Source organism: Aptenodytes patagonicus, chromosome 21 (assembly GCF_965638725.1).
Source record: "Aptenodytes patagonicus chromosome 21, bAptPat1.pri.cur, whole genome shotgun sequence".
In the NCBI taxonomy this organism is placed as follows: Eukaryota; Metazoa; Chordata; class Aves; order Sphenisciformes; family Spheniscidae; genus Aptenodytes; species Aptenodytes patagonicus.
In genome coordinates, this window is record NC_134969.1 from 2,866,247 (window position 1) to 2,884,287 (window position 18,041).

At 67.0% G+C, this 18,041-nt stretch overlaps 3 protein-coding genes across 5 annotated transcripts; 1 reads left to right on the top strand and 2 right to left on the bottom strand.

The window, feature by feature from the left end:
* Nucleotides 1-170: 170 nt before the first annotated feature.
* Nucleotides 171-8,516, bottom strand: LCK (LCK proto-oncogene, Src family tyrosine kinase). Its single transcript, XM_076357096.1, has 13 exons — nt 8,502-8,516; nt 5,545-5,651; nt 5,340-5,421; nt 5,165-5,255; nt 4,927-5,025; nt 4,677-4,780; nt 4,414-4,563; nt 4,030-4,182; nt 2,710-2,889; nt 2,208-2,284; nt 1,940-2,093; nt 1,295-1,426; nt 171-958 (listed from the first exon to the last, which is right to left on the bottom strand). The coding sequence occupies exons 2-13, from the start codon at nt 5,644-5,646 to the stop codon at nt 756-758; spliced, it is 1,527 nt and encodes a 508-aa protein (XP_076213211.1). The 5' UTR covers nt 5,647-5,651; nt 8,502-8,516; the 3' UTR covers nt 171-755.
* A 1,741-nt stretch (nt 8,517-10,257) lies between these two features.
* Nucleotides 10,258-11,917, bottom strand: FAM167B (family with sequence similarity 167 member B). Its single transcript, XM_076357238.1, has 2 exons — nt 11,525-11,917; nt 10,258-10,877 (listed from the first exon to the last, which is right to left on the bottom strand). Exons 1-2 carry the CDS (start codon nt 11,813-11,815, stop codon nt 10,614-10,616), a joined length of 555 nt encoding a protein of 184 aa, XP_076213353.1. The 5' UTR covers nt 11,816-11,917; the 3' UTR covers nt 10,258-10,613.
* A 1,225-nt stretch (nt 11,918-13,142) lies between these two features.
* On the top strand, nt 13,143-17,691 carry LOC143169860 (myotubularin-related protein 9-like). 3 transcript variants are annotated; one of them, XM_076357623.1, is made up of 12 exons: nt 13,143-13,268; nt 13,863-14,140; nt 14,335-14,394; nt 14,695-14,803; nt 15,133-15,258; nt 15,396-15,569; nt 15,712-15,929; nt 16,068-16,229; nt 16,375-16,516; nt 16,618-16,838; nt 17,058-17,209; nt 17,334-17,691. In XM_076357623.1, the coding sequence occupies exons 2-12, from the start codon at nt 13,944-13,946 to the stop codon at nt 17,495-17,497; spliced, it is 1,725 nt and encodes a 574-aa protein (XP_076213738.1). In that variant the 5' UTR covers nt 13,143-13,268; nt 13,863-13,943; the 3' UTR covers nt 17,498-17,691. The 3 variants fall into 3 exon arrangements, with proteins under 3 accessions (XP_076213738.1, XP_076213739.1, XP_076213740.1); XM_076357624.1 differs by lacking the exon at nt 14,335-14,394; XM_076357625.1 differs by lacking the exons at nt 13,143-13,268; nt 13,863-14,140 and having other exon boundaries at nt 14,212-14,394.
* Nucleotides 17,692-18,041: the final 350 nt, after the last annotated feature.

Sequence of the window (18,041 nt, forward strand, 5' to 3'; positions counted from 1 at the left end):
CACCGGCGCCTAGGCCCCGGCCCCGGCTTGTCCCGCCCGGGGTCGGCGAGAGCGGGGCCGTGGGGGTCCCACACAACCGGGATCGGCGTGAGAGGGACCTCGGGCCCCCAGCAGCACCCCGGGGTGGGGTTCGGTGCGAGTGGGGTCCATCGCCTGAGGGCATCACCCCGCTTGCCCCATGGCGGCCTGGCCTCCCCGGGCCGCAGCAAGGCCCCGCCGCCACCGCCGGTGCAAAGGCCTTTATTTCCCCAAAACGCAACGGCGGTTACTGGACAGGTCCTGGAAACGCCACGGGACGTGAAAGAGCATCCCACAGCCAAGGGCTGGGGCGGCCATGGCTCGCGGGGGGGTACCTGCCATCACGGGGGGGCGAAGGAGGCAGCGAGGCCCCGCCGGAGCGGGGTGAGGGGGCTGGCGTGGCCCCTGGGCAGCCCCCATGTGGGGTCTGGGGCTGGATTTGCACCCAGGTGAGCGCAGGGACAGCACGGTGGGCGCCCGCCCGGCCCCACCAGAGGCCCTCCACTCTTTCAGAGTCACTTGTCGGCTTTGGCCATCCATCGTCTTCTGGGGGTGGTGGGGGGGGTGAAATCCGCTGCTCCAAAGATCTGAAGCGTTTCAAACCTTTACTGCCGAGGTCCAGGCAGTGCTCGCCATTGCCCCGGGGCGACGTGTATGGAGTCTGTGGGGACCTGGTACCAGGGGGAGCGCCCCCGGACACCCCAACGCGAGGGTGCCCCAGCCGCTGCTGGGGTCCCTCACGGCTGCTGCTGGTACTGGCCCTCGGTGGCGGTGAAGAAGTCCTCCAGCACGCTCTTCATGTACTCGAAGGTGGGACGTTCCTCGGGCCTCTCCTTCCAGCACTGCATCATCAGTTCGTACAGCTCCTGCGGGCAGTTGTCCGGCTGCGGCATGCGGTAACCGCGCTCCAGGTTCTGTATCACCTCGGGGTTGGTCATCCCTGCGAGGACAACGCGCGCGGCACTGAATTTGGGTCACCCCCACGTCGCAGGTAGCACCCTACATTTGCAAAGCCCACGGGGAAGCTTCCTGCCCCCTCTGCTGCCTCTCAACCCCCCTCCCCCCCCCCCCCCCCGGTGGCTTTTGGGCCGTGGCTGGCCACGTGCATCGGGAAGCGGTCGAAACCACCGCGGGCTGGCAGGGAAGGGAGCCAGATGGGGCGGCTCGGGGCGTGCATGCGTGCGTGCGGGAGTGCATGCACGCACTCGTGGGTGTGCGCTTGCATGCGTGCGTGTGTGCGAGCCCTTCTGCCGCGCAGCTGCCGGGAAATCCTGACCTGGATACGGGATCCGGCCGTAGGTGACGATCTCCGTGAGCAGGATGCCGAAAGACCAGACATCGGACTTGATGGTGAACGTTCCGTAATTAATAGCCTCCGGCGCCGTCCACTTAATGGGGAATTTAGCTCCTGAAAAACAGCAGGAGGGGAGAAAATAAAATGTTACGGCTGAGCTGGAAACATCCCTCTCTGTCTAACCTGATGTGAGGACCCCGAGGCAGCCTCTGGCCCTGCTGTACGCCTGGGGACGAGCTGGGTTTGGTGACAGCCAGCACCCCCCCCCAGCCCCCACTGCTTGGCTGGCTACAGAGCCCCCGGCACCGGCCAGCACGTCTGTTCCTGCAGTAGCCACCAGATAGGGCTGTCACCCCACCAAAAGCAGGGTCGGGTGGGCATGTGGGATTCCGCAGCCCCCCTCCAGCTGCGGGGGGGGGGGGAGAAGGACCTCTGCACCCCCCCGCCTGCTCCCCTCTCCAGGGGCTGCACACAGTCCTGCAGCTCCCGGGGCACCGCCGGGACCCCCAGAAGAGGCCGGGGTGGGTGGGGGTTTCCTCCTCCTGCGGCCCCAAGCTGCGTGCACCCCAAGAGCGGGGCTCGGCGGGGGCGCGTGCGGGGCCGAGGCGGCGGGGGGGGGACACGCACCCTCACGAGCCGTGTACTCGTTGTCCTCGATGAGGCGGGCCAGCCCGAAGTCGGCGATTTTGCAGCACAGGGCGTCGGACACGAGGATGTTGGCAGCCCGCAGGTCGCGGTGGATGTAGTTCTTGGCCTCGATGAAGGCCATGCCTTCGGCGATCTGCGGTTTGGAGGAATTGCCATCGATAGCTGCCAGCCCGAGCGGGGCAGCCCCGGCTCCAGCCCCGGCAGAGCCCTGCCCGCCGGCAGCCCCGCGGCTCTGTCCCCCCTTCACCTGCGCGGCCATGTCCAGCAGTTTGTTGACGCTGAGCTTGACTCCTTCCGAGGTCTTGAGGAAGTCCACGAGGCTGCCTGCAGCGAAGGCAGCAGGTCTCAGCGGCAGGCGTGCGCGCTGCCTCCCCTCCCCGCGGTGCCCGTTGGGGCTGGGTGTTGCGGCAGTGGGTTCACCGGGGCGCCGTCCCCCGGTGCAACACCAAAGGTGGGGCAAGGCAGCTCGCAGCCCCCGGAAAGGCAGGCAGGAGTGGATGGGCAGGAGACCACCCTTGCCTGCAAGGTCCTTTTCCCCCCCTGCCAGGGCTGACCCCCGAGCTCCCGGCCGGTGGGAGAGCCGTGATGCAAAGGCAGAGCGCGGGGAGGCGAAGGGTGCTGAAAGCAGCTCAATAAACGAAAGCCAGCACCGACCGCTGGATGGGAACAGCCGAGAGCCGAAGGGACCACGGCTCTTCACGGCCCCCAGCCACCCCCACCCGTGGTGGGCAGTGCCCGGGTGCCCTCACCCTTCTCCATGTACTCCGTGATGATGTAGATGGGCTCCTTCGTCACCACGGCGTAGAGCCGCACCAGCCGGGGGTGCTGCAGGTTCTTCATGAGGTTGGCCTCCGCCAGGAAGGCGCTGGGTGACATGCTGCCCTGCTTCAGGTTTTTGATGGCCACCTTGGTGTGGCCATTGTAGAAGCCTGCGGAGAGGTGGGGCAGAGCGTGACGAGGCAGAGGGACCCCGTGGCCGGTCATGGCCGGGGGACGCGTGGCAATAGCGGTGCCGGTGGAGGAGGCAAACGTGGGGACTACTCTGTGGATGTAGAGCATCCCAACCCGAGACTGCACAAGCAAGAGATGTCAGAGATTGCAAAGGTTGGCTGAAGACCCAAGCCCAGAGGCAGCGAAGGCTGGTGAGGGACGCCCCGGACCCGGAGGACAGTTGCAGCAGGGCCGGAGGACTTTCGGGGATGATCACAGCTCTGTGCTGGCCACCTCCTGGGCAAAAATCTGTAACCGCATTTTAACCCACCAGGCAGATACTTTCACCTGTGGCTTTCAGCCACCAGGAGGAAAGGAAGCTGTTGGTTGCTGGGCTTTGAACAGGAGGGGCAGCCGGGGGAGCTGGGCAGCGATGCCGAAGCCCGGCTCCTGCTGGGTACCCGGAGGGGACTTTGGGGGACGGCCAGCACCCGCGGGAGCGAAGGCAGGGACCCCGCTCCGGGGCTGCGGGGCAGGATGGAGGGGAGCGGGGCAGCCCCAGTGCCTTCCCCACCGCGGCACCCGGGGAGCGGGAGGTGCTTTTGTGGCTGGGTCGCAGCACGCTCGAGGCCCCGCGCTGCCTCCAAGCCCCCAGCTGCTCCCAGCGTCGTAGCGACGGCCACAACAAGGGCCGTTTCCCGTGCGGGGCCACGCACGGTCCTCGCCGGGCCCCACGCCAAAGCCGGCAGCTGCTCTCACAGTGAGCAGAGCCCAGCTCGACGAGGACACGGTGCAGCCCCCACGCACGCACGCCTGCACCAGTGCGCCCGTCCTGGCAGCGGGTGCCTGCCCGGGTAGTGGTGCGGGGGTCCGGGTGGCCAGGGATGGGAGAGGGAGGAAGCTTGGGCTGCTCTGGGTAAACCAGAGCTGCCCCTGGGCTGCTCTAGCTGCTGGTTTTCTTCCTTCTTCCAGGGCCCTTGTAAAAAGCCGAGGTCCCACCCTTGGGGCTGTGGTGGCTGCTCCATGTGAGACCCCGGCTGGACCCCTCCCTGGCCCGAGGGTGCCGTGGGGCCCGGCAGACGCTGCCCACACTGGTGCCCTCATCCGGGAGGAAGCACCCCGGTTTCACCCTGACTCACCCATCCAGACTTCTCCAAACTGCCCCGCTCCCAGCTTCTCCACCAGCTTCAGCGACTCCCGCGGCACCTCCCACTCGTCCTGCCACCACGGCTTCTGCGGCTTCTGGGTCCGGCAGGGCTTGCCGAGACGGGTGCACAGCCCGTCGGAGCTGCCTGCGACGCAGGGGCAGGCAGAGCCAGCGTCAATGCAGGCAGAGGGCACGGGTCGCCCAGCACAAGCTAATGCCTTTGCTGGGGCGCAGGTAGCAGCGTGTTCTGCTCGTCCCATCCCGTCCCGTCCCATCCCCAACCCATCCCCATCCCCATCCCCATCCCGTGCCCTGCCTGCAGGCAGGACCAGCCCCTGGACCACTTGTTCCCCCCAGCCCCTTGGGCAGGGCGTACGTGTGTAATACTCCACCAGCTCGTGCAAGCTGCTGAAGGTGACGCGGGGGGAGATGTAGTACCCCCCGTTGTCCATGTTGCGGATCTTGTAGTGCTTCACCGTCTCACCCTGGTTCTGGTCGAAGTCCCTCACCGACAGTGAGTAGGAGCCTGAGGAGGCGGGGGACCATGTGGGTGTGGGACCCCAACGCTCCTCCTGTGCTTCCCAGCACCTTTCCCAGTGTCCGCAGCAGGAGATGCCGGCAGGACCCACGGGACGGTACCTTTGGAGGTCTCGCTCTCCCGGATGAGGAAGGAGCCGTGCGTGTTGCCCGACGCCAGGAGCTGCCGCTCCGCATCCTTGCGGCCGATGTTTTTGAAGAACCACCTGGGGACACGGGGCAGGGTTAGGGCTGGGGGGGGGGGGCTCAGGCCACCTTCCCCCACCGGCGCTTCCAGGGATGCTCCTGGCGCCTTCCCCCCCTGCCGGCACAGCTCCTGCCGGGGCACGACTCCTACTCAACCCCTACTCACGGCTCGGGCTCCAGGCTGTTCACCATGGCCACGAAGTTGTAGGGGATCAAACCCTCCTGGCCAGTGGTGAGCGACTGTGCCTTCCACCACTCCCCGCTCCTGCAAGGACACAGCAAGGTGAGACCCACCCCGGCTGCCAGGACCCCGCACGGATCCCCCCGGCAGCACCGGCATGCCATCCGAGGACCCGCGGGGTCACACCGGCGCGGGTCCTGGGACGCCGTCGGCGCTCACTCACTCTTCCAGGATGCGGAGCTTCTCACCCTTCCGCATCCCCAGGTCCCCGTCGTGCTTGGGCTCGTAGTTGTACAGGGCCACCACCAGCTTATCTGGGAGGAGAAGCGGAGGGGCAGGGTGGCAGTGGCCAAGTGGGGGAGTGTCCACAGCCGCCCCCCACTGCGGCCGAACCTTACCTTGCAGGGGGGAGCACGGCGGAGACGTGGCCTCGTAGGACACCAAGGGGTCTTGCACCTCAGAGCCATTGCGGATCAGCCTCTGCGAGGGGACGAGGAGCCCCGTGAGCCCTCGCCTTCCCAGGATTTGGCCATTCCACGGCCACCTCCGGAGGCGTTCAGCCACTGGGACCGGGGACGGGGGGTCCGCTCGCCCCCTCCTCACCTGGCGCTTGCTGTCGGGCTCGATGGGGTAATTGCAGTGCTCACAAATGTCGATGTTCTCGATCCAGTCCTCGTCGTAGTCCGAGCTGCAGCAGCAGCCCATGGTGGCTGCAGGGGGGCGAGACGCGGTGAGGGAAGCCTTCGCACCCCCGGCCCCAGCCTGGCCTCTCCTCCCACTCCAGCGCATCCCCATCCCCACGTCCATCCGTCTGGCTGCCCACATCGCGTGGCCCGAGGTTTGGCTGGACCAGGCACCTCCCCGGCCCTAAAAGCAGGCCCTGGGGTCAGAGGCGGATGCGAGCGCTCGCCCACGCTGCATCGCCTCCGATTTCCTTCTCCCCCGGGGCTCTTGTTAGCCTCCCCCGGCGCATTCAGCCCCGTTGCTGTGCTCCTGTTTCTCCTGCATCAGGGATGTCCTTTAAACCCCCATCCCTACTCGGGGGCCCCTCATCCTCGGCAGCTCACCCTGAAACATCAAGAATCCCCCAACTTCAAGCATCAGCCCCGGCCAAGGTGACACCAAGCCGGCACGGGGCTGCGCCCCAGGGTTCCCGGCACCGTGGTGTGGGCACCGGGGCAGCCTGGCAGCGATGCCACGAGCATCGCGTGGGCTCTGCAAATCGCCCAGGCAGCTCTCACCTTCCTGCAAAAGCCAAGCGTGGCACGGAGCCGGGAGCCCTGGCAGTGCATCACGCGGAAACAGTGGCCCACGGCCCTGGAAAAAGCTCTTCTGCAGAATCCCCCACGCCTACACCACCGGGATTTATCTCCACCGAGACCTGGCCCCCAAATCCTCTTTCCAGGCTCTGCCCAGCAGCTTTGGGGGCTCTTTGGGGGCCCCGGTGTGGTTTCCGCAGGTATCGGGTGCCAACGGCACGGCTGGGAGCCCCAGGCTGCCGAGAGCCAGCCCAGGTGTCTCTGCCCCGGCACCCAAAATCAGCGGCCGCTTTTGCAAACGCCGAGTGGGAGCTCTTATCTGGCAGCGAGGTGGTGCAGCTGCAAGGGTCCCCGTCCCCGCCGTGCCCCGCAGTGAGCCGTGTCCCCGGCGGGCCAGCTGAGCCCCAGGAGCTGCTGGCCACCGACACTGCCATCACCGTTTTCTCCGCGGTTTCCTCCCCGGGAGCCATTGCACCGCTGTGTTTTCACAAGCACAATTTCACTGAAATCCGCCTCTCTCTGTGCTGCCGGGGAGGGCACAGCAGCGGGGGCTTCGTTTGAGTGGGTACCCCCACGGGCAGATGGGGACACAGGGAAGAGCCTCGCAGGGGGGTCCCCAGGGTGCTGCCAGCCCCCAGTGCCACCAGCCCCAGCCATCAGAGCCTGCTGCCAGCCAGAACCCCCCAGCCCGCGCTGCCAGGGCTAGTTTTGCAGACCAGGAGCCCCCTCCCTCGGGGACGGCGCAGCTGTTTTGGCATCCACAGCAGGGACATGGGGGCCGTCCCCACAGTGCCGCCCCGGGGCGCCCGGTGCCACGGCGGGAGCAGGCGACAGGCGATTTTGGCAAGGAGAGGGCAGATGAGCAAGCCCTCCCCATGCCGTGCAATGCTGCTTTGGGGACTTAAATGCTAAAAAGCACCCTGGTGCCTTCAGCTTCCAGTGACGCTTATTTGGGAACACACTTTGGCACCCAAAAACGGGCTCAACCACGCCGCGGTGCCCTGATGCGGGCAGGAGGAGCAGGCAAGACCCCAGCGATGCCCAGGCAGCAGCAAAGCCCATACCCAGCCCTGAGCACAACCCTGGCACCACCGAGGAGAAGCCCCTGCTCCCCCAGACCTGCCCGCAGCCCTTCAAACGCCTTTACCAAAGGTGAGCGGCGCCAGGAGGTGTTTTTTCCTTCCTGCACAAAGCCGGGGTGGGGAGGGAGGTGCTGCTATTGTGCCTTTTATTTTTTTTTTTTCTTATGAACTCAAGCCACAGCGTAATTTCCACCGAGCAGCCGTTTCACCTGCACGGTGCGAGGGCCACGCCGGTGAAACGGGGCGTTTGAAGTCGGGTTTTGTGACTGCATCTGTGCAACCGAATTTCTCATACGAAGGCTGCCTGGGAGGGATGTGTGGGCGCCCCTGCCCCATGCCTCGCCGTGTCCCCGGGGAGGTGTCTGCGTGCGTGCACGGGTGTGCACGCATGTCCTTGCACGGCCACATATGTGCCTCTGCCCGGCTTTGCTCAGGAGCGTGTCTGGACCCCCCCGGCTCTTTCCAGAGGAGCTACCCTGTGCTGGCCCTTCCGCACACGCTTCTTCGGCCGGGTCCAATTGGTTTGTTCACAAGTGTGGGCAGGCGTGAGGAGGGCTGAAGGCTGGGCTGACCCCTTGCTCTTCAAGGCTCACCGGGGTGCCCCGGATGTCCCCAGGCCAGCTGTGACCCAGCTGGGCGGTCAGCCCAGCGCTGGCGTAGCCTTGCAGAGACGTGAAGGACCACGGCCCCAAAGCTGCCATCGCAGCGGGGAGGTGTTTGCACTGAGACGGCACCGAAACCAGGCGTATCTCAGTGTCTGAACCCCCCAAACTGGGCGGTGGACCCCAATGGACCGGCACTAAGCAGCTGCCTGTCCCTAAGCTGCTCTACCCCCACAGCCGGGGAGGGGAGAGCCTGGCGTTGGGGACAAAACTCCCGCTTTGCCCTGGAAATGGGGGCTCGGGGAGAGCCCTGCGAGGGGACCACTGCTCCCACCCTGGGCAGGCCCCCCAGGTGGGCAGAGGGCATCAGGGCAGCGGCTTTCACCCCAACTGGGAGGCCACAGAGGAATGGGGAGCACAGCCCTGCTCCCCCCATCCCTCGCCCGGGCACCAGCGCTCATGTCCCCCTGCAGCGACGAGCCCGAACCCTCATTTTCATCCCCCCGAGGGGCAACCTCAGAGAGTGCAACAGGACCCCGCAGCTTCCACAGGCACCCGGGTGGTCCCCGGCTCCTGTCCAGAGGGTGCAAACCCTCTCGCCCCCAGGTCCCCCTTACCTGTTGGCAGCGAGGTGAGGACCAGCCACTCTCAGACTCCCATGGCCCGGCAGCAAGAGCGAAGGCGCCGTCCCCGCTCACATCCTCTCCATCCCCGGCAGGAGCGCGGCGACCCTCTGGGGAGCGGAGTTGAGCCCCCCGCCCGCGGGCGCACGCACCCCGCTGCCGCCACTCGCTCTTGCTCGCTGCCTGGCCTGGTTTCCTGCCTCATGAGCAAACTCTAGAGAAGCTGGTTCGCAGCTCGCGCACAACCGCAAGAGCTAGTGACAAACCCCGATGGCTTCCTGCCATCCCCGGCACAGAGGGTCCCTGCTCTGGGTGCCCCCGGCCACCAATCCCCAGGGACCGGGTGGACAAGGGGATTCGGAGCCCCCTCAGCCGTCGGGGGAGCAAGGTCCCGCGTGCTGGGAGATGTGTTGCGAGGGGCCAGCGATGGGCAGGGGTTTGTCACCCGCTGCCCGGGCGGTCCCGGCTAGCTGACCCCCCTGGTCCCCTGCGCTGTCCCCTCTCCGGTGCTCAGTGTGGGCAGGCTGGCGGTGCCGTGCATCAGCCGCCCCTGACCCCAATGGACCCTATGCAGGTTGCGGGACTCACCCTGCATCCCACAGCCCCTGCTTTGGCCGTCACCATCGGGTCACCCCAGACCCTGGTGCCCCGAGAGCCGCGGTGACAGTGGCTGAAGCCAAGGGGACACATGCCCCGGCCAGGCTGCCAGCCCCGTGTTTTTGGAGACAGCTCAGAGCAGAGCAACCACAACGCTATTGTCTTGGCTTTTGTGATCAAACATGAAGCCGCAGGTACCTGACGGCTGCTCTGCGGAGGCACGGGCAGGAAGCCCAGCTGCGCCGGGGGGGGCTGCAGCAGCTGTGGGGGCACCGCAGCGGTAGCACCAGACGCAGCATCCACCCTGGCAGGGACATTTCCCAGGGGCAGCCACGCAGCCCCGTTCCCATCGTGCTTGCCAATGCCCCGGGTGCCCCGGGCAAGGGGTGGCGGGGGGGGCGCTGCCAGACCCTGGAGTGTGTCACAGCCTCGGGGTGCACATCGGGTTCTCCCTGTGTCCTGCTGCTACCCTGGGAAGGAGAAGCAGCCCCTGAAGTTATCCCTGGGTCATCCCACAGCTTCCCTGGGTCACCCCACATCTTCCCCGGCACTGCTTGCAAAAAGCATTCTGTGAAAGTCACATCCCCCAGCGGCAACTTCTTTTGTAAAGGGTTTGGTGTTAATGGAGGAAGGGAAAAAAGCTAAAACCCAAACCCCTCCGGTGAGGGCAGCGTTGCCAGCCCTGACTGGCACTACCCCCGGGGTCCCTCCTGCTCCCGGTGCAGCGCTGCAGGGGGTCGGGAGATGGGGCAGGATGGTGGCACGGGGGCTGCCAAACCCCGAGCACGGCCCCCGGCACCTCCCGGCCTCAAGCCTCAAAAACAACCCCTTCTATTCGCAGCCGGTTCAGCGACGAGCATTTCCTGCAACGGCACAGCCCGATCACCCACCCGCCCAGGGGCGCCCAGGGAGAGGCTGGCAACGAGGTCCCCGAAGCAGAGACACCGTCTCTGCAGCACGGCATCATCCTACAGCAGAAACCGGTGAGAAGCCGCTCACCCCGTCAGCCAGAGCCCCGGGGAGCGGCCAGGGAAGGGGTGATGGCAGCGTGGTCCCTCCTGCCATCCCCCGGCCCCCCACAGCAAAGGCCTGGGAGCCACAACGGCAGGCGCAGGCAGGTGCCCGGGTGCATGCACAAAAGGCACATCAGCTCTCATCTTCACCTCCTTTTATTCCTCCTCAAAGGGCTGCTCCCCACATTTTCCACTGTGGTTGACCCCACCATCCTCAGGGACGGGGCACTGGGTGCCCCAAAACACCCTGTGCCCAACGGGGATGGTGGCATTTCCCATGCCCCCCCTGGCATGGCATTGCCCCCGGGGCAGGGCTGGCAGCACCGCGGCTCAGCGCTGCCTGCCCTGAGGGAGCTCAGCCCCGGCAGCAGCTCCGCAGTCCCCGAGGCATTTTGGGAAGGATCTGCAAGCCCCACCAGGTTGGGATGCACCCATGGGTGCCTGCGAGGCTCCCATCTGGGCTCGGTGCTGAGCACTCCGCGGGGTCCCGCCACGTTCAGCAGAGGGAGAACCGTCGGGAGTTGATGTTCATGCGGGTGACGCCGATGTGCTTGAGCGGCATGGAGAGCAGGAAGGCAGCCTTGGGCGGGATGTTGCAGAGCAGGTCCGAGTCTTCCTCGCAGCCCTCGAGGCCGAAGGTAGCGTCGTCCAGCATCTCCTTGTGCTGGTGGCAGGCCTGCTCCACCTTCAGCTGGTGCAGCTGCGCCCGCAGGCGCATCAGCTGCTGCGCCAGGCGCTGGTCTGCAGCCTGCATCTCCCGCTGCACGGAGAGACGGGCGTCAGGGCCGGAACGGGACCGGCCGCCGGGTCAGCTGCCCATGCAGCGGGGATGCTGGGGCAGCGGGGCTGGGGCTTGGCCGAGGCACAAACCCACCGGGGACCGTTTGCACACGTGGCCCTGGGATCAGCAGAGCCCACGCACACAGTCCCAGGCTCGGCACAGGGTCTGTGCTGGCGTCACAGCCCGGGGTCAGCGCAGATGCCCGTGGGTTTGTACCCACGTGGCTGTTGCCGCCTGCGCCACCCCATGAAAGTCACCACGGCTGTGCCACATCAATGAAGTCCACCGCAGCCGTGCCACCAGGGGAGCAGGCAGGCGGGGGTGACAAGTGCAGACCCTGACAGAGCCGTGAGCCCCAGCGCTGTGCAGGGGACACGGGCAGAGCTGCGGCACCGCAGAGCCACACACGCCTTGCAAAAATCCACGTACGCCAGCCGTGCTGGGCGAAGGAGCAACGCACTGCGCTGCGGCTGGAGCGCCCTGACTCCGGCACATGCTGCCACTGCTGAGTGAGGTCGGGCTGCAAGCGCTCCCTCTGCGCGGAGGACCCCCATGACCCCATCCCTGCCTTGGGGCTCAGCCCTTGCCCACCCCTCACGCCCTGCATCCCACCGGCAGCTACTCACCAGCTCTGTCCTGACCCACTCCAGAGCCGATTCCACGGTGGCAAAGCCACAGATGCCGCCGTCCTGCTCATCGTCAGGGTGCCCGGAGCCCTGCTCTGCCCTCCGCGCCCCCCCGGGGGTCCGGCTACGCCAGGGCTGCCCCCGTACCCGGGCTTCCCACTCCAGGTAGGAGGGTCTCCGCGTCTGCAGCTTCAGTTTGGCCGTCAGCGCCTTCACGCTGTCCAGGCTCTCCTCCTCCCAGGTGGGCTCCTCTTCACCCAGCTCCTTGAACTTCAGGTGGCCGAAGGGCATGGTGGCAGCCGCCGGAGCCCCCCCGAAACCCTTGGATGACCTCTCCCCTCCTCAAAGCCCCCGTGCAAACGGAGCCTCTGCCCCGCTGCACCCACAAGGCAAGGAGCACCCTGGCCACAGACACCCACCCACTTTCCTTCCCCCCCCCTGCACCCGAGTCCCGGCTATTTATTCACCCCCAGATCAATAAAGGTTGGGGACACCGAGGACAATTCTAGCGGGCAGGAACTTTCCGTATCCAGAAGAGTGCAAAGGAGGGGGGGGGGGTGTGGGGGGTGGTTTTGTTCGGTGGCGGTTTTGGTGGGGTTTTTTTTCCTTTTCTTTTCTTTTTTAGCATTATTGTCTCCAGCTGGGAGGAGACTCCCTCTTCCCCGGGAGGAAGCCTTCACCGGGGCGTGCTGGCAGGGAGGAGCGGGGATGATTTATCCCCGGCGGCCGCCGCCCTCCCGCACCCGGCCGGGGCTGGGGCCGGGGGGGGGGGGTGAAGGCGCAAAAAAGCCCAAGGAAGGAAGAAAAAAACCGGCCGGGGCCGCGGGGGGGGGGGGGACGGGGCGAGGAGCCGGGGGGCAGCTGGGGTCCCGCATCCCGGCCGGGCCGTTAAGGTGGAACCGGGTCAGGAGCCGGCCGCTGCCCCTCGCCCCGGGGAGGGTCCGGGAGCGGCGGCGGGTGGGTTACGGGTTTCGCCTGCGCCCCGCGGGCACCGTCTGCCCCGGGGACGGCCCCCCCCCCCCGTCCCCGCCAGCTCCCCCCACCCCCCCCGGAGTCGTTCCCAAAGACCCTGCGTGCAGCTCCCGTGCTGCGCTGCGAGCCCCCGTGTCCCCTCACGCGTCCCCTCGCTCTCGCGCCCCACGCGGTGCCCCCCTCCCCGGGAGCCCCCAGCCCTTCCCGCGCCCCCCCGGCCCGGGGAGCGGAGCGCCCCTCCCGGCGGCAGGGCCCGGCGGCCCCGGCACCCGCTGCCCGCCGGCGGAGCCGCCCCGGGGCCGGGCCACCTTAAACCCGACATCCGCCGGGCGCGGAGCCCTGCGCCGAGCCGCCGTCCCTGCCGGCACGGCGGGGCTGTGCGGGGCATCGCCCGCTCCCCCGCTTGCACCCCGAGCTCCCCTGCTTGCACCCCAAGATCCCGGCTTGCACGCTGTGGTCCCCTGCTTATGCCCAGCGGTTCCCTGTTTGCACCCCAAGGGCCCTGCTTGCACCCCCCAGTCTCCCGCTTGCACCCGGAGATCCTTGCGTGCACCCCAAGATCCTTGCGTGCACCCCAAGGTCCCCTGCTTGCACCCTGAGATCCCTGCTTGCACCCCGAGATCCCTGCTTGCACGCTGACGTCCCCTGCTTACGCCCAGCAGTTCCCTGTTTGCACGCTGAGATCCCCTGCGCGCACCCCACAGTCCCCTGTGGGCACCCTGAGGTCCCCGCTTGCACCCTGAGGTCCCCGCCTGCCGCCGAGCCCGAGCAGGTAAGCACAGGGGTGGCCGGGGCAGGCGGTGCTGCCAGCTGCTCACCCTCCTCCTCCTCCTCACCCAGGGCACTTGGCAGCAGCTTCTGCTCCATCCCCGGGCCCGGGGGGTGGCTGCGGGTGCAAGCAGAGCCCGTGGGAGCCGGGGTCAGGCTGGTGCCAGGGGTCTGGCAGCAGTCGATGCAGCACCGTACAGCCCCAGCGCCACAGGCCCCACTGCAGGCAGGAAAGGACCCAGAGCTGCTCCCTGCAAGGCAGCAGTTGCATTTTCACCAGCCACCAAAAATCCCCACCCTGCAGCGCAGTCAGCACTGGGCACGGGGTACCCGGCTCGGGGTCTGGGCACTTCCAGGAAGCCCGGAGCCAGCTCAGCCCCCTCTGCCCCGTGCCTCAGTTTCCCCATCTGCAATGACAGCATTGCCGGGGGAGGAAATAAGTCACGCTTATTTTGCAGGGAGGAAGCTCCATATGCTATAGGAGACAATGTAAACACAAAGAGGGGGGTGAGGCTATAGGGCCCAGCGTGACGCAGAGGGAAGAGGGGGTTTTCAGGCTGGGCCGTGCCGCTGCAGGATTTCCCCTTTCTCCCTCCAGCCCCGCGGCAGCTGCTGGCGGCAGGTCCCTGTGCCCTGCAGAGGCAGGCTACGCCAGGGCTCGGCGGCCGCCGGCACCGCCATGGAGTTCTCCGAGCTGATCAAGACGGCGACGGTGGAGAGAGTGCTGCTGTCGTGCGCGGGGCTGCCGGCGGTGAAGGGCACCCTGTGCATCACCAGCCACCACCTGCTCCTCTCCTCCTGCCCTGGGGGGGACGCCCAGCCCGGCGCCGTGGAGCTCTGGCTGCTCATCCGCAACGTGGATGCCGTGGAGAAGAGGTGGGTCTCTCCCCGTGGCTGGCCCCACTCTCCCTTCTAGCGGTGCCACCCCTGCCTTAGCTGGAGGAGATTCCCGCTGCTCTCCCGGTGCCCGCGGCAGAGCACGGCCACCCCATGGCGCTGCCTGCCGAGCTTCGTCCCTTCTCTTCCCCGTGGCCCACAGCATTGACCTCCTCTTCTCCTCCGTGCCTCAGAGTGCAGAATTTAGGCTGGTACCAGCCCCCCCGGACTAACGGCTCCCCGCGAGACATCAGGTTTGGCTTTTAACACTCTCTCGGCTCTGCTAACCCACCCAGCAGTGCCCGGCTTTGTGCTAACCACCGTGGCACACGCCGGGCCCCGGGCAGGGCAGGGAGACGGTGGAAATCCCGGCTTCAGGCAGGCGTGCCACCAGTGCCGGATGAGAGCCAGCAATTTGGCATCCGCACCAGCACAGCCCTCCCACTTCATCCTGCTCAGCTCCCCCAGGGGGAGAGGGCAGCTCGGCGCTGTCGCGCGTCTGTTTGTGTGCACGGACCTACAGCCAGCCCTGACCCTCCTCCTGCCTCCCCCAGGCTCGCCGGCTCCTCCGGCACCATCACGCTCCGGTGCAAAGACCTGAAGGTGCTGCAGCTGGAGATCCCAGGCATGGAGGAGTGTCTTAACATCGCCAGCTCCATCGAGGTGAGCTCCCGGGCAGCCGGAGAGCCTGGCCCGAGCCGCGCTGGGGTGCAAAGGGTTGACAGGAGAAAGCGGCCGCCTGCAGTGTTTGTTCTCGGTCTGTCATTAACGTGGGTAAATACTCAGGTCCCGGCCCGTGTTGGCACAGGGTGCCCACGGGGCTGGTGGTGCCAGCACCTGCCTGCCCAGCCCTCACTTGCAGCTGGGACATGGCCAGGGGCGGGGAACGGGGATGGGGTTTGCAGAGGCTGCCCTGGGGACACGGTGGGGACGTTCCCAGCCATCTCCGTGCTCCCCACCCGTGACCAGCTCCACCTTTGCTCCCGCTCCAGGCCCTCTCCTCGGTGGACTCCGTGATGATGATGTACCCGTTCTTCTACAGACCCCAGAGCCTGAAGCTCGAGGAAGGATGGCACCTTTTCCCCCTCGAGCAGTACTTCCAACAGATCGCCTCGCAGGTGAGCCTGGAGGGGAGAGACCTGGCTGGGCTGGGAATCGGCTCCCCCCACCCACGCCAGGCTGCCCACTGGGGCTCACGCTGCCAGGGCTGCCAGGGAGGCACCCGAGGCAGCCCCCCACCCCACGTCTTCCTCAGACGAGCCAGTGGCGGCTGAGCGACGTGAACAGGGATTTCACCACCTGCCCCACGTACCCTCCCGCCGTCATCGTGCCGGCGGCGGTGGACGATGACACCTTGCGGAAGGCTGCCCGTTTCCGGCAGGGCGGGCGATTCCCTGTCCTCAGCTATTACCACCCCAAGAACGGCACTGTGAGTCCACCTCCCTGTCCTGCCCCCCGTCCCCTCTCCCGCCACCGCCAGCCCTCGGGCGAAGGCGGCTCGAAGCCCCCCAACCTGTGGGGTTCCCCCGGTGCCCGCCGGCTCTCGCTGCCCACCGTCCATCACCCTGCAGGCGATGCTCCGCAGCAGCCAGCCACTGATGGGCCCCAACCGAAAGCGCTGCCGCGAGGACGAGGTGCTGCTGGGGACGGTCCTGGACGAGGGGGAACGAGGCTTTATCATCGACACGCGGTCGGCCCAGGCGGCAAAGCAGGCTCGGATGACGGGGGGGGGCACAGAGCCCAAGTCCTCCTACCCGCAGTGGAGGAGGCTGCACCGGCCCCTGGAGAGGTGAGGGGGCTGTGCTGAGGCCCGGCGCCCTCGTGACATTGGGTGATCACACTGCCCTGCCAATGGCATGGGGACTCCAGCCCCCCCCCCCCAAAAAAGACTTGCCAAGCCCCTGACACCACTTTCCTCCTCTCCCAGAGGCCGCCCGCTGCAGGAGAGCTTCATTAAGCTGGTGGAAGCCTGCAACGACACCTTGATCAACATGGACCGGTGGCTGAGCCGGCTGGAGAGCTGCCGCTGGCTGAGCCACGTCAAGGCGGCCCTGAGCACGGCCTGCCTGGCCGCACAGTGCATGGACAGGTAAGGGGGAGGGGGGGGGCGGCTGCCACCCCCACAGCCCCCGCTTTCCCCCTTGCAACGCTCTCAGCGTGGCACAAACCTCGGGCATCATCCCGGGCTCGCTGGCACAGCCGGCGTCGCCCCGACCGCCCCTGCTCGCCCGCAGGGAGGAGGCCAGCGTGCTGGTGCACGGGGCGGAGGGGACGGACACGACGCTGCTGGTGACGGCGCTGGCCCAGGTGATCCTGGACCCGTCCTGCCGCACGCTGGCGGGCTTCCAGGGGCTGCTGGAGCGGGAGTGGATCGAGGTGAGACTGGCGGTCCCGAGGGGGGCCAAGGACCCGAACCCAGCTGGGCACCCCCAGCTCCCCTTCACCCCTGTTATTCCCCCTCGGGGGGGGTCCCGCAGGCCGGCCATCCCTTCCACCTCCGCTGCGCCCGCTCTGCCTACTCCCACGCCCGGCTGAAGCAGGAGGCGCCGCTTTTCCTCCTCTTCCTCGACTGCGTGTGGCAGCTGAGCCGCCAGTTCCCCTTCTCCCTGGAGTTCGGCGAGCGCCTCCTCCTCACCCTCTTCGACAACGCCTACGCCTCCGCCTACGGCACCTTCCTCTGCAACAACGTGAAAGAAAGGCGAGTGGGGCGGGAGGTGGGGACGGCGCTGTCCCTTAGGAGGAATGCCGCGGTCGCCACTGTGCCCTTGGGGCAGAGCCTGCCGTGGCCAGGGCAGGGGCTGACCCCGCCTTCACGCTGCCGGATAGGGCAGAGCGAAGCCCTCCCGGTCGCAGCTTGGGTCAAACTTGGCCCCGCGACCCCTGGCAGGGACTGAAACACGTCTCGACTCTCCCATAGGTGCCTGTGTAAAGTGAAGGAGAGCACGCACTCCCTCTGGGCCTGGCTGAACCAGCCTGGGGAGAAGAAGAAGTACCTGAACCCTCTCTACTCGCACAATGCCCTGGTCATCTGGCCCTCCGTCGAGCCCCAGAGCATCCAGCTCTGGCAGGGTAAGCTGGGTCCAGCGCCCTCAAACCCCGTCTTCAGCTCCGAGCGGGGCTGGGTGAGGGAAAGCCGCTCTGCTTTTCCCTCTCTCGACAGGGCTGAAGTAACACACAGCCCCTGCTCTCCTAGGTTTATTCTTCCGATGGATCCGTTCATCCCAGTACCTGGATGAGGCCTGGGCAGAGATCCAGCGGTTAGTAGAGGGCAACGACTCCCCCGTCAAGGAGAGCACGGGGAACAGGCTGAGCCGGTCCCTCTCTGACCCCGCTGCCCGGACAGAGAACGAAAGATGAACGGCAGCGTGGGCAATTTGGTCCCGGCAGGCTGCTGGGCCAAGGTGACACTGCAGCTTTCCACGGGAAGCGCTGCGCAGGACACAGGCCCCGCGGAGCCCAGAGGACAGCTCTGGGAGGGGGGCACAGACTCCCTTTCGCAGCCTCCGGGCTGCGCAGGCTGAGCTTGTTTCAGTAAAGTGCTCTCTCTCGCAGCCCGCGCCTGCTTTTCCCGCTCTTACGAGCCCCCTCGCAAGCAGGGCTCCTTCCCGCTCTCTTCCCCGGCAGGATTTCAGCAGCGCTCGTACCTGGACCGCCGGCGGAGCAGAAGGGCAGGAGGCAGCAGGAGGTCGATGTGCCCAGCAGCATCGGCCTCCGGCAGCTCCCGCCGCGGCGTGCCTGGGTCGCAGCCCCTGCCCGGCTGCCAGGCACGGTCGGCACAGCAAAAACTAAGCGGCAGAACACCCTAAACCCGCAACACCCTCTCCACAAAGGGCACGCTGGCTGCAGTTTAAAAGTGTTGCGTCAATCGCTCCGAGCTGGGAGCCAGGCCGGGAAAAATCTG

Bases quoted from the DNA above. Each gene is read 5' to 3' on its own strand.
- LCK (XM_076357096.1), bottom strand. From the start codon at position 5,646: ATGGGCTGCTGCTGCAGCTCGGACTACGACGAGGACTGGATCGAGAAC. The intron at 4,183-4,413 runs GTACGCCCTGCC...CCTGCGTCGCAG, and splicing joins GCTGGTGGAGTATTACACAC to GCAGCTCCGACGGGCTGTGC. The intron at 2,094-2,207 runs GTGAAGGGGGGA...TCCAAACCGCAG, and splicing joins TGCTGGACATGGCCGCGCAG to ATCGCCGAAGGCATGGCCTT.
- FAM167B (XM_076357238.1), bottom strand. From the start codon at position 11,815: ATGCCCTTCGGCCACCTGAAGTTCAAGGAGCTGGGTGAAGAGGAGCCC. The intron at 10,878-11,524 runs GTGAGTAGCTGC...CTCTCCGTGCAG, and splicing joins AGTGGGTCAGGACAGAGCTG to CGGGAGATGCAGGCTGCAGA.
- LOC143169860 (XM_076357623.1), top strand. From the start codon at position 13,944: ATGGAGTTCTCCGAGCTGATCAAGACGGCGACGGTGGAGAGAGTGCTG. The intron at 15,930-16,067 runs GTGAGGGGGCTG...CTCCTCTCCCAG, and splicing joins CTGCACCGGCCCCTGGAGAG to AGGCCGCCCGCTGCAGGAGA. The intron at 16,517-16,617 runs GTGAGACTGGCG...GGGGTCCCGCAG, and splicing joins TGGAGCGGGAGTGGATCGAG to GCCGGCCATCCCTTCCACCT.